General features: G+C 46.0%; 2 protein-coding genes across 5 annotated transcripts; both read left to right on the top strand.

Annotated features, from left to right (window-relative positions):
* The first annotated feature begins 841 nt into the window (after nucleotides 1–841).
* On the top strand, nucleotides 842–17,477 carry LOC117142597 (shootin-1). 4 transcript variants are annotated; one of them, XR_004459566.1, is made up of 8 exons: nucleotides 842–932; nucleotides 11,021–11,226; nucleotides 11,290–11,476; nucleotides 11,541–11,859; nucleotides 12,069–12,181; nucleotides 12,243–12,438; nucleotides 12,531–12,756; nucleotides 16,946–17,034. XR_004459566.1 is itself a non-coding variant. In XM_033306673.1 (8 exons), the coding sequence occupies exons 2-8, from the start codon at nucleotides 11,040–11,042 to the stop codon at nucleotides 17,128–17,130; spliced, it is 1,548 nt and encodes a 515-aa protein (XP_033162564.1). In that variant the 5' UTR covers nucleotides 842–932; nucleotides 11,021–11,039; the 3' UTR covers nucleotides 17,131–17,477. The 4 variants fall into 4 exon arrangements, 3 of the variants coding, with proteins under 3 accessions (XP_033162564.1, XP_033162566.1, XP_033162565.1); XM_033306673.1 differs by lacking the exon at nucleotides 12,531–12,756 and adding an exon at nucleotides 12,948–13,308 and having other exon boundaries at nucleotides 16,946–17,477; XM_033306674.1 differs by lacking the exons at nucleotides 842–932; nucleotides 12,531–12,756 and adding exons at nucleotides 10,828–10,951; nucleotides 12,948–13,308 and having other exon boundaries at nucleotides 16,946–17,477.
* LOC117142595 (eukaryotic translation initiation factor 4G) lies at nucleotides 843–10,707 on the top strand. The gene is made up of 6 exons (XM_033306670.1): nucleotides 843–932; nucleotides 2,079–3,850; nucleotides 3,985–4,122; nucleotides 4,176–5,060; nucleotides 5,230–6,347; nucleotides 6,464–10,707. The coding sequence occupies exons 2-6, from the start codon at nucleotides 2,098–2,100 to the stop codon at nucleotides 8,753–8,755; spliced, it is 6,186 nt and encodes a 2,061-aa protein (XP_033162561.1). The 5' UTR covers nucleotides 843–932; nucleotides 2,079–2,097; the 3' UTR covers nucleotides 8,756–10,707.
* Nucleotides 17,478–17,480: the final 3 nt, after the last annotated feature.

The following is a 17,480-nucleotide window of genomic DNA, read 5'->3' as shown; positions in this document are numbered from 1 at the left end:
AACTTATAGTGAGCCGTGTATACATAACGAGGTGAAGCAGACGATGCACTGATGTAAAGGCGCAGTGCCAGAGCAACTTTTTGGCGTGTTCCCCGCGTGGAACTGCATTTTTTTTTGTTTCCTTCCTCAGTTTTGTGTGTGGAGTGCGAGCGAGAGAGCGTGCTAGCGAGCAGGAACAGAACGGTAAGTACTGACGGCCAGACAGAGACAGAGAGAGCGCAAAAAAAAGAGCGAACGGCGAAAAGTCAAAACGGTAAAAAAACATAAACCAACGCCGCGCCTTTGCAGGAAAAACTATTACCTGAAAAACTGAAAACGTTAGAAACTAAAAAAGACCCCTTGCCATTGGTGTCAAAATACGAATTTGCACTTGGCTGCCCATTTCTCATTCTCAATCCGGGGCTGAGGCTGCTCAGCTGGACAAGGAGAGGGAATAAATTCGTAGCAGGCGCTGCTCGGATGTTCATATTCATCATATTGTAATTTTGATTCCTCGCAATTGCAAAATTTAAGCATACGTTTTAACTTCCTCTGACGCCTTTATTTACAGAACAAATTACCGTGAAATTTTAGCACTAGCCGTACGTTATTTTGTATATTTGTACGCATGTACGTGTACGTGCCACTCGTCCGTCTGCACAAATGCAGATGTACATGTGCATCATAGTGAATTGGAGTATTTTTATACATGGAATATCTGAGCTATTGTAGTATTCCGGATAGAGCCAACAACCACAAAGACGAGGAGTTTCCGCGGGAAATAGGAAAAAGGAACGGAGGAGCAAATAAGCAGCAGCAGGAGGCGTAGAGCTTGACCAGGTGTCAAGGGAAGACGGATAGGCTTAAAGGCAGGTCTACCTTAGGATCTTAGAAATAGGATAAATCGAATAAACTGAGAACCATCACATCTACCAATCGACGCACAGGAAGCGGTAAGTTTCGAAATCTGACTTACAAGTCACTCCCATTATAGTTTTTGCTTGCTTTTACACAATTTGCATTACTTGTTTGTTTATTAGTTAAATAAGCACCCTACTATAACACACTGCCTCCAGTACGAATGCACTCCCAATCAGCGATCGCGATCCCATTTAGAGCAGCACCCACACATACCAACTGGTTTTGTTTACAAACAAACATGAAACAAGTGAGCCTATCTGCCAGCCAGGTTTTCGTTTTCCTCGCCATGGAGTGAAAAGAGCCATGCACGTACTTTGTCTGCTGGAAAACTGGTTTTCTTCTGGCTTGGAGGTGCTTGGCCGCAAACTGCAGCGGAGTTGGTTTTTCTAGGCCAGCAGAGAGCTCCAAAGAGAACAACACAGTAAATACTGGCCAATGTTTGTTTTCATATTCTTATCAATCAGCATTGAACGCTTGCTTAGCAAAACAACAATGAAATTTCGTTTGGTTACTAAAAAAAATCATATCGTAAACAGTTTTAAGTGATCTAGTTCTGGCGGGCTCCACTGTGCCGATGGAAGTGCTGACGAAATGCCAAACTGGTTGTAGCCATACAGACGACAGCAGACCATAGCTCACCTCCTACGCTCGCTGGCAGCTGCTTCTTTGTGGCTGCCTTTGTTTTGTTCCGCTTTAAGGCCAGTACTGACTAATAGAGCCACTTGTTATTACCGTGTGTCACCTATGTACAAGTATTTAGGCTGCGCAAGTGAGCCATCTTCGAAAGCATTTTGGATGTATACACGCCCCGCGAGTGACATCATGCACCACATTCCAATTAAAGAGCTCAATTGATTGAAATCTTGCGAATAAACAAAAGGGTAAAAGAGGGAGTGCATTCGTAAAATAGCCCCTAGTCATAAGATCTAAACACATAATTTGCATGATAATTTTTGGTTGCTTTTGCACACGTTTGTTATAACTCTCATTCGCATGTATTCACGGCTTTGCCTGAAACCCTAATACGCCAAGCATTTTCCACATCGCCAACTCCATTTTCACTTTCATTTCCATCTTACTAACATTACGATTTGTACATCTGTTTTGCTCTGGCCGCGGTTTTCTTAACCCTCCGTGTGTGCCTGTGCGTGTGACGGTGCGATTGTATGCGTGTGCAGATCCTTCGAAGGTCCTCCTATGTTCCCTCAACAGGGAGGGGGTGGGAAGGGAACCAGGCCACAGTCGACACATCAGCAGAACCACAACCATCAAGCCCAGCATCACCAGGCGCCGCACTCGCACCACCATCACCTCCAGCAACAGCAGGAGCAGCAGCAGTCCCACGCAGTGTTCGTACCGAACCACAGCGGCCTGCACCACCACCAGCAGCAGCACTTACTGCAACAGCAGCAGCAGCAACACCAACAACAAGCAGCCGCCGCCGCCCATCTTCAGCAACACATCCAACAGCAACAGCAGCAGGTGCAAGTCCAGGCCCAGGCGCACCACCAGCCGGTCATCTACTACAATACCCAGCCGTCCTACGCCGCCCATTCCGCGGCGGTTAACAACAGTGCCAACGGCGGCGGCGCTACCCTCCAACTGAGCGCCGCCGCCAGTTCCAACACATTGGGACATCCCCTTACTGGTGGTCACCATGGTGGAGCAAATGGCGTGGCGCCTGGGGCGAACATGTCTCGTGCCCTGAGCAACCCAACTCTACCACCCCACTTTCAACAATCAGCTGGCCTGATCGCACCTGCCGGCGGAAATGCGGGTGGACCCTACATTTCCGCCACTTATATACCAATTAATCAGACCGGACCTTTGATGGGCATGCAGCCAGCTGTGACATTTCCCCCTAACGGAGCGGCTGGAGCTCCATTCTATGCGGCTGCGCCACCTCCTCCACAACAGAAACAGCTTCCTTCCACTGCTCAACAACAAGGTCCAGGCGGTGCACCGGGAGCTGGTCAAACGCCGACACTAGCTTACTACCAACTTGCGCCGAACGCTCAGAACACTGCTGGAAACAACGTGGTTAGTGGTGCCAATACACATCGCGGCAATATGCGCGGAGGGCAGAGGTCTACTCCCACCGCCCAACATACCAACTACTTTACCGCATATACCATGGCCCCAGGAAATGCCCAACGTCCCGCTCCGACAAGTGTGGCTCCCATGATGAACTCGCGCAGCGGTGCCCTGAACGGAGCTGCTGGTTTTCATCTGCCCCACAACTTTGGCATTCCTAGTTTGGCATTGGGACCGCCTGCTGGGATGACGACCCCTATTTTGGCTCCGGCTGGAATGCAGGCGCCGCCACCCCAACCACCAGGCGGGCTGCACACATTTGCTCCGCACTTGCAGAGCAACAGCGCCACCACCTTACCTAGTGTCCCAAGTGTGACTGGAGTTCCCGCGGTGGCCAGTGGTTTTTCAACCACCTCGCTTCCAACTCCTTCAGTAACAACAGCACCGCAACTGGGGGCCAACAGCGATAAGGTATGCAAGCGCAAATACGCCATTCCCATCATCCATCCTGACACCATGGAGAATGTGATGGATGGATGGAAAAGATCGGTTTTTATAAAAAAGGACTCAAACTCGACACTAACACAGCACACAGATCTGGACACAGCTCTGGATGACAATAGTACCTTGTGCCTGTACCAGGCGCCCACCCTGATGGACTCTGTCTCGGCGTCATCGGTATTGTCTGGTACAATGGTAGATCAGCAGGTGCAGACTGTGAAGCCGACGACTTCCCTCAAGCAGTCCGTTTCCCTGCCAGAAGCGGTTTACTGCAAAGACGCTGTGGGTCAGGACGTACACCCATCACCTCCATCCAAAACAACGGATAAGGATCAGATCAGCGTAATTGTAAAAGACATACTAGCCCACTCGGGCAACACAGAAGACCATCTAAGCTTCTGGCAGTATAGTGACGGTGAGTTCATAAAAACGTCCAAATTTTCTTTAGAATTGTATTTGTAAACGAAGGGAAGCATCTCAATATCGTTGAGATGTTGAATTGAAGTTAGCCGGGCTTCAAGTGTCAAAGTCTAATGATTCCTCTTGCAGTGGACAATGTCACGGAGACCCACAATAGCCTGCCGATAGTACAGTCGGACTTGCCCGATGCAACCGATACATGCCAGCAACCAGTGCTTTTCCAAGAGCAAGCCAAAAAGCAACGTCCCAAATTGGCCAACAAACAAAGTAAGTACCGTGGCGTTTAATACATTAACGTCGACTAAATTCTTTGCTCACAGGTACAGCTACGCCAGCATCCATAGCGAATGACGTAGCTGAGGCAGCGGCCAGCGGTTGCTCAGGCGTCTCCATCCTGCCCAGAGGCCAGTCGATGGTAACACCAGCTGGCCCATCGACAACCCCGCCACCTTCGCGTGTCGCCCAGCAGAAGCCAACCAAGTCGATAGCTACCACAGCTGTAGCAGCGCCGGTTAAGCCAAAAACGGAATCACCCAACAGGAAGTCGAGTATTCAAGCCGCCACCTCGACTACGACCAGTTCGGGAGCCTCCTCGTCGACAGCCTCGACACCGACCCATGCATCCAGTAAGCCTAAACAGCAGCCTGTTAACAATCTGCAGCATGGAAAGCAGATTCCAGGAAAACTACCAACACAAGCATTACCACCGACTGCTTCACGAATCTCGGCTGCCGTTACCCTGCTTGCCGGCACCGCGAACATAACAACCACTACCAAGAAACAACGGCAGGCCCAAAAACGGGCCAGGGAGCTGGAGAAGAAAAAACAGAAATCCTCGATAACAAGCACTACAAGCACTCAAGGGCAGAACAACAATGGCAAGGGCAATGGTAATGGCAGCGCCGCGCTAGAAATTAACACAAATAGCAACAATGCTGCCACAGTGACCACAACATCAATGAGCACACTGACCACAACCACGGCAACAGCACCCACAACCAAACAAGGAACGGCGGCTGTCGATGACAAGGCGACGGCGCAACCGACGACTGATACGCTTAGTGCAACTAGTAATAATCCTAAAGTAAGTTCTATTCTAAGAGACAAAAAAACTATGCTCAATCCCAAGGAGCAATTGACAAGCAAAAACAACAACAATAATAATGAGGATGGCATCGACGCGAAGGTGGACAGCGATCCTGAATGTAAGTACAAATTACTTAATTTACAAAACTTAAAATTAGTTACGACAAAGCATAGGAGCGTCTTATCTTCTTCTTTTCTGTGCAATTCCATTTTCATAGGAATTGAATTTCCTAAGAACTGATCTTATAAAACGATAATGAGAGTCAAATGAAATCATTTTTTCTTCAGCTGACAACAAAGACGACAGCATGTCGAACATTACCGGAGAGAAGTCAGAGAAGCATTTAGCCAACGAAGAGATTGTGGCCAAGTTCCTGCAGAAGGACAGCCCCGACACATCCGTTGCGCACGCGGAGACGCAACAGCTTCAATTTCTTAACAGTAGTAGCTCAGTTTGCGAGGAAGATGAGCCAGTTCCTGTGATTTCTGGAGGAGTGACCAAAACGGAGGAGAATGCCGAGGCCGAAATCAAGTTCGGTGATTTTCATGAGGATCCACGCAACGACACAGGTTTCATATGCAGCTCCACATGGTCAAGCTCGACGATCAGTAAAGCGGCGGAGGATGACTCATCGCAAAGCAGCAGGAGTGCAGATAATGTGGATTGTGCTCCCAAGGTTGTCGAACAAATTTCTAGAGAGAAGGGCGCAAGTAGCAAGATGAGCTCTCCGGTACCTAAAGCAACTGGCTCAGAACCGGGCTCCCCCAAAACCAGTCGCCAACAAGAAATGAAGTCGAAGAGTCCCAGCCCGAGTCCAGCTCAGCAGGTTCCCAAAAACTATCGCTACAGCATTGAAACTTTACGTGAGCTTGCCAAGCGAAGAGACTCACGTAAGCCACCTATGGTGCCCTGCCAGAAGGGCGACTGCATCTCACAGCTGTTCGTATCGCGCCAGCAGCAACCGCAGCAGCACCAGCACATCCAGCAGTACCAGCATATGAGCTTCAACGAATCATTGGACTATGTGCCCGGGAAGCGAGGTCGTGGTCACGGACCCAACAAGAAGCACCACGACGGACATCAGCAAATGGGCGGTTCCAGTGGTATGGGCAGTGGAAGTAGCGGAGGAGGTGGAATTTCGAACTCCAGTCAGCGGCACATGGACATTATCCGTGTGCAGCTATCTCTTAAGGAGGAGATAAAGCTATCCGAGTGCGCGAATGCGTGGCAGCCAGGTACTCTGCGACGCGTTTCAATAGCCGGTGGTCAGGATGAAGACGACGATGTCGAGGGAGTGCTGAAAAAAGTGCGTGGAATTCTCAACAAACTGACGCCGGATAACTTTGAAGTGCTCCTTAAGGAGATGTCCAGTATCAAGATGGACAATGAGGCTAAAATGACAAATGTAAGTTGGCTTAAATGCATATGTATGTACATATAAGCATTAAACTAAATACTTTGATATACGATTTAAATATGTTTCTTGAAAATTAACAACACGGTATCGATACATTTTTTCAGGTCATGCTGCTGATCTTCGAGAAGACAATTAGTGAACCGAACTTTGCACCCACATATGCCCGCTTCTGCAAGGTACTTTTCCACGAGATCAAGGCCGAAAACAAATCCCTTTTCACCAGCTCGTTGATCACGCGTATTCAGCATGAATTTGAATCAAATGTAAATGATGCCAACGCAAAGTCCAAGAAGCTGCAGCCAACAATGGAGCGCATCAACCAGTGCTCGGACCCAGCTAAAAAAGCGGAGCTGCGCGCCGAAATGGAGGATCTGGAATACCAATTCAGACGACGAGCTTGGGGCACTGTTCGTTTTATCGGCGAGCTCTTCAAGCTGCAGTCGCTTACCAACGATCGAGTTCTCAATTGCGTGGAGTCGTTACTCGAACACGGATGTGAGGAGAAACTGGAGTATATGTGCAAGCTACTGACCACAGTGGGTCATTTGTTGGAATCTAGTCTGCCGGAGCACTACCAGCTGAGGGATCGCATTGAGAAGATATTCCGCCGCATCCAGGACATTATAAACCGTTCCCGAGGTACGTCGCACCGCCAACAGGTCCACATTAAGATCAGCAGTCGAGTGCGGTTTATGATGCAAGATGTGCTCGACTTAAGGCTACGCAACTGGGATCAGCCGGCCACCCATCAGTCAGGACAGCAGGGCGGACGCGGTCAACGACAGAAGCAGCACGATGACTCCAAGGATCAGTCCCACAGTACCGGTGGAGGTCGTGGCGGGGGAATGAATCAGCACCAGCAGTCAACTCATCACCAGCACCAAAAGCATCATAATCAGCACGGTCACGATGGCGGAAACTACTTCATGCAGAAGATGCCAAACAAACAGCATCACGAAAATCAGACCCTGAGCATAGATCCCAGCAAGTTGCGATTTAGCAACAGCAGTGCCACCGACGATTCAATTGCTAAGCTAGGCAACTCTTCGCACTACCAGTGGCGCAATGTCGGCAACCGTCCGGTCAGTTCAACGCAAGTAAATACGTCAAGTGCACCTCCGCCTACATCCTTGTTGAAACGGCCGGGCCAAAACTACAAATTCTTGCCGTACCAGCAGCCTTCGACAGCTGCGGGCACTGCCATTGCACCTGCTGGCGGTAACAAGAGCAATGTGGAAGTAAATGACGCATTCGATGGCAAGCAATGTCAGGGACTCATTGTAAAGCTAGTTGAGGAGGCTCTCTACACGCGCGAATGGCAACCGGAGGTCCTGAGTGCATGGTGTTCGCATAGCGGCTCGCAACAGTCGAAGACTTTGCTCTATTTACTGACGGACTACTTGCACAAGTCTACGGTGAAGCGTCAGCACCGGCAGGCCTGCGGCAATATCTTTGCTTATCTAATGGACAAGGATGCCGTGGAGAAGAAGATTTTTGAAGAGGCGTACTCCCGGTTTGGCGACGATTTTCCTGATCTGCTGGTGGATGTACCAAACGGCTGGGGCTATGTATTCGAGTTCCTGGGGCCTATCATTCACTCGGGCCATTTGGACCTAAAAGATGTTTGGCAGCGGCGCTGGCTTGATGACTTTTTCTTTGCCGAGCGGTTTGTGTACGCCTTTGTTAGTTACTTTGTTCAGGAATTCGGAGCAGCCTATGCCCGCAAGTTGTGGCACAACGACTACAAGCTTGATCGAGGCCAGCTTTTCTGGAGCGACGTGCGCAAGTATCGGGAGTTTGTACAATCGCACAGTTTTTACTTTCTGGACAACGGACCCGGACAAAATCAAGGACATGCCAAAGTTAAGGCGCCCACAACTCCACGTTCGCCGGTGGAGCACGTAGAGCGGATTAGACACCTGTTAGCCATGTCATGTGACATGGCCATCGACTACATAAACACCAACGTGGCCATCAATGACAAGTTTGTGAGGCAGCTCACTAGATTTCTGTGCTGTGATTTCGCCCTGACTGTGATGACAAATACCCACAACAACAACAAGAGCGGCGGCAACTCTAAACCGCTGCAGCTGAACACCGAGAGCTTCCGTAGCTGTTGCACTCCACTACTGCGACTGTGTATCGACGCCCAGGAGGCGCTGGAGATAGCTTGCATAGACGAGGCTGTGGACTCTCTGCAGCAGCACTTTATGACCGAGTACAAGGACGACATGGCTGCCGGCGAAACTATCTGCAACACGTTCAGCGTTCTGTACGAGAGCGAGGTGATACCCAAGGAGTCGTTCGACAAGTGGTATAAGCTAGAGATGGCACATTCGAGAGCATACCGTCGCCCATTCATCGACAAACTGCGGGGTTTCATCGAGGAAATGTAGATGACAAAACACCAACCAGCCCATCGGATTGCAGAGAAACAAATAACCACAACGAAGCAAACAACCAACCACAAACTGATCCACACGGAAACATTGTTTGAAACCATTCCTTAGACTAGGCGCGGTCGTAGGTGTCGAAGTCATAAACAATACGCAAACGATCATTTTAAAATTTCACATGTCAATCTTACAACACATGGGGTGTCTCTCTAACACATTCGTTTGTTAGATACGAGGAATATATCTGGCAAAATTAAGATTTGCAAACACTTATAGGTTGCACCATGAATAGATCAGACGAAATGAAAATTCTTTGTTTTTATACACAGATTTCTTTGGGAACCAAAAACTTATCCATTTCATTTGTATCACAACACGTTCCTTACAAAACTATAAGAATATTCCCTTTGTATGACTTGGTCATAATTCAGATAAACATATTTACACATTACTCGTATCAAAAAATAAAAAAAAAAAAAATAAAAAAAAAATTGAAAAACTATGTAAAACTGAATCTACGATGTCGAAAAATATTTTCAAAAAATCAAATTCTGACAATGCCTTACCCAATGTGAACCGGGTATAGAAATATATTTATGTATATTTACATATGGACTATTCATTTTTGTAATCCCACAGTATTTCGTTAAACATTTAAATTAATGCGGACATCATTTATAGAACTAGGTGCGTAGCTTAGCATACTTTTCTAGACTTTAAACCGAATTTTGTTTATTTTACCTTTCAGTACAAAGCATTATGAACTTCGTTTTGTTTCATTTTTTAAAACGAACTACATTGATTTATCTACTTTCTATGCGAATGGCTCAAAACAAATACGAAACTTACTCTCCTCTTTTCCCAAATGATCTGTATTTCCAATCTCAATTCTGAGGCTTCTTGATCGACTCAGAAATTTCACGTATCAAATATATATAAATAAATTAAAACAATATTAATTTATAAAACATTATACGTACGTATACTAAAAAAAATGTAAATTATAAAATTCGTAAAGACATGTAAAGTATTTAGCACACAAAGCATGATTATCCAAAGATAAATCTTAAAATTAGCTGTAAAAAGAAAAAAAAATACAGTAATATTAATTTCGAAAAAATATAAAACCCAATATATAGCTATTTAAACCAAATTAAAAAAAAAATAATCAAGCATAGAAGCAAACACAAGGTAACGAGTGAAAAAGCAAAAACAAAGAGCTCTAAGCCGCCTTTAATTAGTTATTTTTATAAAATTGAACGAAAAACACAACTAAATTGAAAAACGAAAGCAAATCAATCTCATAAATTTATATATAAAATATTTAAAGCGAGGAAACTAACAAATGTAGCAAAAAAAAGAGTTGTACTAGACTCGAGAATTTGTGTATAAACTTTAGGTTTTTTTTATTTTTACACTACAAGTGACAAAATATGAAATTGATTTACGGCAAAAGCAAAGGAAATTGTACGCATAAGAATTAGCAAAAGAAACAAAAACCATGAAAACCCAATGCAAAAACACAGTTAAATTAAAATAGTTAAGAATTGACAAAAAACAGAAGGAGAAAACGAGCAAAAGGAATAGAATCGCTTCTGCACTAACAAGCAAATATTTCTAAAGCCAAGCTAAACCATTTATAAGCTTAAATCGAGCAGTGGGCGTGGCACTTTAACTAGTTTCGTAGCAACTTTCGGCAGGCATTCCAAATGCTTTCGGCCAACTTCTGGTATTAATTTAACCAAGGCAAACTGGTGTCCTGCATTTTTAGCAGTCGAAGCAGAAGATTGAGCAAAGCAACAGCAGAATCCGAGCGAGTCGAATACAAAACCCGACAGAAGCACACACATGCGGCACCCAGGGCAAAATAGAGAGACAGGAAATGAGGCGTTTAAGGCAAGATTAAACCAGAACAGAAATCAAGAAGAAACTGTAAACAGCAAATAATAAAATCGAAAAGTAAAACTCCAAGGCGTTTCAATGTGGGCCCCATCCCCAGGAGCGCTTGGTCACATTCGCGGCATGCAACACACACTTTCATCCGTAGCAATTCCCATACACCACCCATCCACCCTCAAATCGCATCCAGCACACCTAAAACATTCATCTTTTGGTGATGGCAGCATTAAGTTCCATTTGCATTGCTTAGCATAAGAGGTTAAGGATTTGGCTTTAAGGCTTGTGCGCTGGCAAAACGTAAGCAAAGTTGTACTCATTTTCCTATAATCAGTTATTAACTAGAACTATAATTTACTCTTCCGTCAGGCAATAAATCTTCAGGACTATGGAGCGACGCGGTCGCATACCGGTGGCCAAGTTCCGCACCCAGGAGGCCAAGACACGCAGTAGGAGTCGCGTCAGGGAACCGGACTACAACGAGCAGGACCCAGAGCACGATATGTTTACCTTGCTGGAGGATAACATTGCCCTCCGGGAGGAGAACAAGGCTCTTAAGCTGGAAATCGAGACCCGTGAGTTAACGTTTGTAATATTATTCTAAACAGTCAAAAAGCTAATCCTTAAACTTTTTACAGATAAAACCACACAGGAAGAGCAGCAGGCTCAGCATGAGAAGATGTGTGCTGCACTGGAATCCCTGCAGCAGCAGCAGACCAACTTCGAGACCCAAATTAAGGAGCTGAGCTCCAAGTTCAACAAGGCTCTCAACGAGCGAAACGCTTTAGACAAGTTGCACAAAATGAAGGTCGATCAAATTCACAAGTATGTTTCAAATCTTAAACAAAAGGTTTAAACTTCTTATTGACTTATATATCTCCATTTTTAGTCTCACCAGCGAGCTGGAGCATATTCGCGAAAAGCAGCAGGATTCGGCACCTCCAATAACTCCCCGTTCGGTGCTCGGTTCCGTTGAACTTAAGCGAAAGCTCTTTAAGATCCTGCAGTCGGGCAGCGCAGACAGTGCTGACAGCATCGGAGCTCAGGAGTTGGACAGTCTGGTTGATGCCAATTCGGAAGGGGTGCCCATTACCAGCGGTCTGGTGGAGCGTCTGGCCGATGAGTTTTTGACTCTCAAAAATTCCACCAATTCGGTGGAGCTGCAGTTGTACGAGGCCAACGAAAAGATGGCCGAGCTATTGGAGCAGGTATGATGCGGGAGTACCCAACAACAATTGTTTAACGCGCTTCTAGAGTTTGTTAATATATTGTGATTATTATACAATTTTTACATTTATGAATGCGAGATAAGTAGTGTTCGTTAGAAAACATAAACCCTTGTATGGGCGGAATAGATGACTCAGTTTAATGGTCCACTATAGGTTTTAATTATATTTTTTTCTCATTCTTGTTCTAGCAACATGCGATGGAGGAGGAAAATGAAGCGCTGCGTACGGAAAACAGCAACTTGACCAAAGTGGCCAAGTTGTTGACCGAAAACATGAAGGAGAGCGTGGAAACTAGCCAAAAGTGGGTACATTATTATATTCCTAACAATACTGAAATGTAAACTAAATGGATGGCGTTATAGAATGGAAGCCGCTCTTATCAAGTTAAAGCAGCGCAATGATGAGCTCACTGCGAAGACTCGAGATCTGACCGATGGCCAGCCAGGAACCAGGAGCAGTACGTCGTCCAGCGTGCTGAACGAGCAGGTGGAGTTCGAGCAGATCCAGGACCAGGTGCAGCAGCAGGCCAGGGAGCACAACGAGCGCATTGTGGAAATGGTTAGTCCCAAGTTCTGGTTACACTTCGATTTTGCACTTGATCTATGGCTATCTATCAATCTATCTATTCTGTCCATCTGTCAATCCATTAGCAAACACGCAGCGTGTTTGACATTTTCAAGCCGTTCTCGAATATCTTCAAGAGCAACTGAATCACAACAAGATCAGCTGGTGGAGACGATTCCCCCAATGCACATATATAATACGATCTGAAAAATGCATGGAATGTGGCCAGCTGGGCGTGTTGTTGTTCCCCATTCTTGGTGCCGGGTCAACCTTTCTTCTTTCCTCTACCAAAAAAAAAACCAACCGAGACACGTAAGCAACTCGCTTGCCGTGCGCCGCTTTCCCCCCACTCACGATCCTCTGGCTTTCGATGCACTAACTTGCCCCCTATATGCTTTGATAGATCTACTAATTTTCTTACACTACCACAAATCAACCCAATCTCTTCCTGCTCCTGCTCGCCCGCCCCGTTCTACCCTTGTTCTTGTTTCTTGCATTTGTAGCAAAATCTAATGGATGCGGCTATAGCCAAAACTACTAACGATGAACTAAAAAAATTACAACTTAAGTTGGAGATACTCGAGGAGCAGCTGCGCGAGGCAGTCACGCGTGCTGATCGTGCCGAGGAGCAACTGGCGCACTACCAGCAGTCTGAGCAAAAGTCGCTGGCCGCTCCGCCACCGCCGCCTCCTCCACCACCGCCCCCTCCTCCAATGGCAGGAAAGCTTTTTCCGCCCGGGGGATTTGTGGCAGCTGGCGTTGGCAGCCTGAGTGACCATATTGCCGGACATAGCTTGCGCAAGGGCAGCGGCGACAAGATCATCGAGAATGTGAAACATCAGGTACAGGCCGAGGCTGCAACAGGTATGTAATCCGATCCAGAATCAAACTGCCTTCCAGTTGTCTAGTTTTCAAAAGGATATATAGAGTTTGTGTGTATTTCAGTGGGTGGGCTAAAGTGTCAATGCCACATTGATGGCCCCCAAACACGTTTTCTATCGGCCTTTTTGGTCTACACTTTTACGACAATGTCATTGGTCAGCCTTCCTTCGTTTTCTACTTAAGGGACCTTTCATAGGGGATGGAAATTCAATAAAGTTTTAGAGCTGCTGGCCAGTAACTTTTTACAATTGTTCGAAAGGAGCTCGAGTGCCAGAACTCATCGGGACCCGTGAGTACGAAAAACTATTCTCAAGTTGAACAGACTTTACTTCATGTTCGAGGCCCTTCATGGGCCTGAATCGATTTGAGCAGATTAGTTTGCCTGCATTGTCTGCGTGAATTCGGGAAATTGGCCTGAAAAAAGCTGTCAGCAGGAGATTTTCCATTTTACCACCCCACTCATGTTACCAGCCATGTGTCTGCGGCTAATCCTAACCAGCCGTGCGTTGACAAGTGCCTGCCATTGTCGCCGTGTCCTGGAGATCTGGTTGAAGCGCCCAACTTGTTGCTGTCAATTGTCAGTTACGCCCACGCCACTCATGCATCCGGTGGGGCCCCTGTCCCCGCTCCTCTTCTCCAACCTCCGTTCACGCAACACACAAACCCGTCTGCGATTGTAATTGATTTTACCTACACGTCGGCTTCTTTTACGGCTCAATGCAGGCTTTCACTGGCTGGCTGGCTTTCCGCCGCCTCCTCCACTTGTGCCATTCACTCTCGACTGCCGCAGCAGCAACTTCTTAATTAAGTTTGCAAGTAGCTTTTGGATAGGGTCAGGGATGCGGGAGGCAGCGGAAAGTGATGCCCTAGACATGGTATCAATTGGAATTATTAGCACAGGGAGCACGATGCTCCGTTTTAGCATTTAAATGCTGTACGATTGTATCGTTATCATCAATACATATTTGAATAGTGATGTCACATAAAAATTCAAGAAAATTATTCCTCAAATGTTAAAGCCTTTCTTATGCAATGCTTGAAGTTATATATTTTAAAAATGACATAAAAGTTTGACAAAAGCTTTAATTATATGTCACTCTGGCCGTAATAACATCATTGTACACAAATTCAATTGACTTTCGGATTTTCGATACTCGATTTTGTCCAGCGTTTACCCGCAATGAAAAACTAGTTGAAACTTAATTAGGCTTTAAATTTTACCTCGCTGTAAAGCTGAACTTACTGATTGCTGGTCTATTTGTTCTCACTTTGTAATACATATGGAGGACAATGCGAAGCTAAGGAAATATAACTATATACATATAAGTGTGTACTTCATAGAGGGCAAGGTGTTTACATTGCCACAGCACTTGTGGGCCATCTTTGCCGTTTAATGTACGTCTTTTTAACGGTGAAACAATTGTGTAAACGAATCTATTTGGGTTGCAGGAACATTAAACGATAAACATGTACACACACAACATGCTTTAAATCATCATGTTGTGAATAGAGATATCATACGCATGCAGGGCAGACTTTCTGATAAGCTCAATGAAAATGAAATCAACTCATACACCCGCATCTAATGGTAAATATACCCATGTTCATACATTGTTGCTGAACCTTTTGTGCGTGTGTGCAGCAAGGCAGGATATGCATGATTACATTATATACACCTTTGGCAAATATGTATCTACGTGCTATACAGAGGTGGTCAAAAGTATTTACACAACGAGCTTTTTTTTCAATTAGTTGACAATTGAAAAAAAAGCTCGTTGTGTAAATACTTTTGACCACCTCTGTATATTAAATATTGATCCAGTAGCTAGACCTGAATGTGCAGCTACAGGTTATTGCAATGTGGCGATATATCTTATGCATGTAAAATTAAAATTCGTCACTTACTTGGGGTTAAAACCTCAGATCAAAACAGCAATGTCAGGGCCATGCTAGAAACACATACTCGCTCACTTCAACACTTTCACTGACACTGCACACTGTCACTAAGCACTTCCGTTTCCGTTTTGTTTTGGCGCTGGTTTCATTTCTGTTGCCTACTTTTTGGCGCGCACCACGAGTCGTATGCGTAACGAGCGCACATTCAAATCGAAATCAATCAACGCGCTTATTGTTGGAAGCCAGAAAAACGCAGCCACGAATGTGACGGTTTATACGTAAATATACGTATATATAAATATTCCGATATATATCCACATGTATAGAAAACTTGGCTGTATGCAACTGAGTGGCGTAGCGCCTTGCGAGCGGAGTGGAGCGGTGAACGCGCGCGCGTCTCTTGAGGCACGTGAAGCGTTTGAGCTGGCAACCAGCCGTACATCAGCTTTACGGCTAGGCATCAGCCGCTGCTCGTGTCCTGGCCGCACTCGTCAAGTCAAGCTCGTCGTCCTGCTCGGCGGGGAGGCAAACACAAATGAAGCGTTCCACACCGGAACGAGATGGAGCGAAGCGAGGCGGGGCGAAGCGAAGCGAAGTGAATGGAAATGCTGATATTGTCCAAGCCAGGCTGTGTTGTGTGTATACATAACAACAAGTTGCTGCCTGGCATTGCTGGTGTGGCTGCCATGGCCACCAGATACCTGCTACCAGCTTCACTTTCTACGGGCGACCGACCTCCATGACCTGCCTTTTGCCGAATCTACGGGCTTATGTGTGTGCGCTAGAGTACGGTTTAAACGAATTGTCTTTGGGAGTGGGGGCGCACACATTTGTCAATATCCTGCTCGACACTAAAGCTCTCTGCGCGTCTCTCTGAGTGCCATTTCCGGTTTCATGCGATACATTGAAAACTTAAATTTGATTTAAGTTTCTCCCGAGCCATGCCGAGATTCCGGCGAACTGGAGCAAAAGGCTTTTGACTGGCTTCCTTGGAACGCCACCAAGGAAACCTGTCTGAATTTTGGCTTTAAACGAAGCTCTCGCATTTTTCCTACACTTTGCGCTTGCCTTGCTTTATGTTGGTTCCTGGCCCATTTCCTCCATCCCCGCCCAAAACTGTCAAGCTAGGACCGTATCAAATTCGACGACGATGATGACGATGGCGGAGAGGACGCAATTTATTATTTTTACGAGGAAGGGCCATGGCCATAGCACCGTTCCAGAACCGCAAGCCGCATTGTTGTTACTGGGCGGCCGGGCATGGCTTATTATTATTATTTGTGCGTTTTATATTTCCGTGTTTTATTGCGCCACTTTTCCTGCTCCTGCTCCGGCCAGTCCTGAGCTCTCGTGCTGAAAACCCCACTGAACACACACACACACACATATCTTGAGCAGGAGTAGGAGACCGTATATTTCCATTGACTTGTATCAGGGTCCAACTTCATTTGTCGGCGGTGACAGTTGCTGAGTGCCCGACATGGTGCTCGCATCAACCCGTTTGACTCTGTCCGTGATTTATGTCCAATTGCCACCTAGCCAAAGTCCTTTAAAGTCCCAAGCTTACTCGATTACGTAGGTGAGTATTGACTGCTCCTCGGGACACTATTATGTCAAATCCTATGCTAACATCTAACCGCATGTTCGTTCGGCTTTGGTAGCGACTTATTGTAATTTCGCCGCAAAGCCTGGGTCTCATTGTCTTTCACCTTTTTTGTTTCAGGTCTTGACGCTCTGATGCGTGAGTTTAAGTCGGGAGGCGTGACCCTGCGAAGACGCAATCGCCGCAAGACGGGCACCAGCGAGGCTCTCAAGGAGATGTTCCAAGTACTAGAGATAAGTCAGAAGCAAAATCGCAACTCTAAAATATGCGTGGACCTGCACTCGTCCCGTGGAGTTGATGTTTGATCCTGTTCCCGACACCTTTCTCGCCCACTCTCTTCCACCTTGGTCTCAAATCTCAGGACCCCGCTGTCCCTGAACAACGAACATTCCGTGCATTTTCAAACCGTATTATTGTGTGCCTTTTCAAGGATGAAACTGAAGCCATTTTAAAATTTACTAAACTTAAGCCCCAACTCCAGGATGGATTTTCTCTATACAAATCTGATATCCTATATATTATCTACTTGACAATATTTATTTATAACCAACTTTTAACCGGCCTGGTTTATGTGTTCATTTTGACAGGTTTCGTGTTTTACTAATCAAAACAACCCCAAAAAATTTAATAAACTTTTTTAACCAAAAAAAAAGAA

This window comes from Drosophila mauritiana, chromosome 3R, assembly GCF_004382145.1.
Source record: "Drosophila mauritiana strain mau12 chromosome 3R, ASM438214v1, whole genome shotgun sequence".
In the NCBI taxonomy this organism is placed as follows: Eukaryota; Metazoa; Arthropoda; class Insecta; order Diptera; family Drosophilidae; genus Drosophila; species Drosophila mauritiana.
This window is presented reverse-complemented; position numbering and strand designations above follow the sequence as displayed.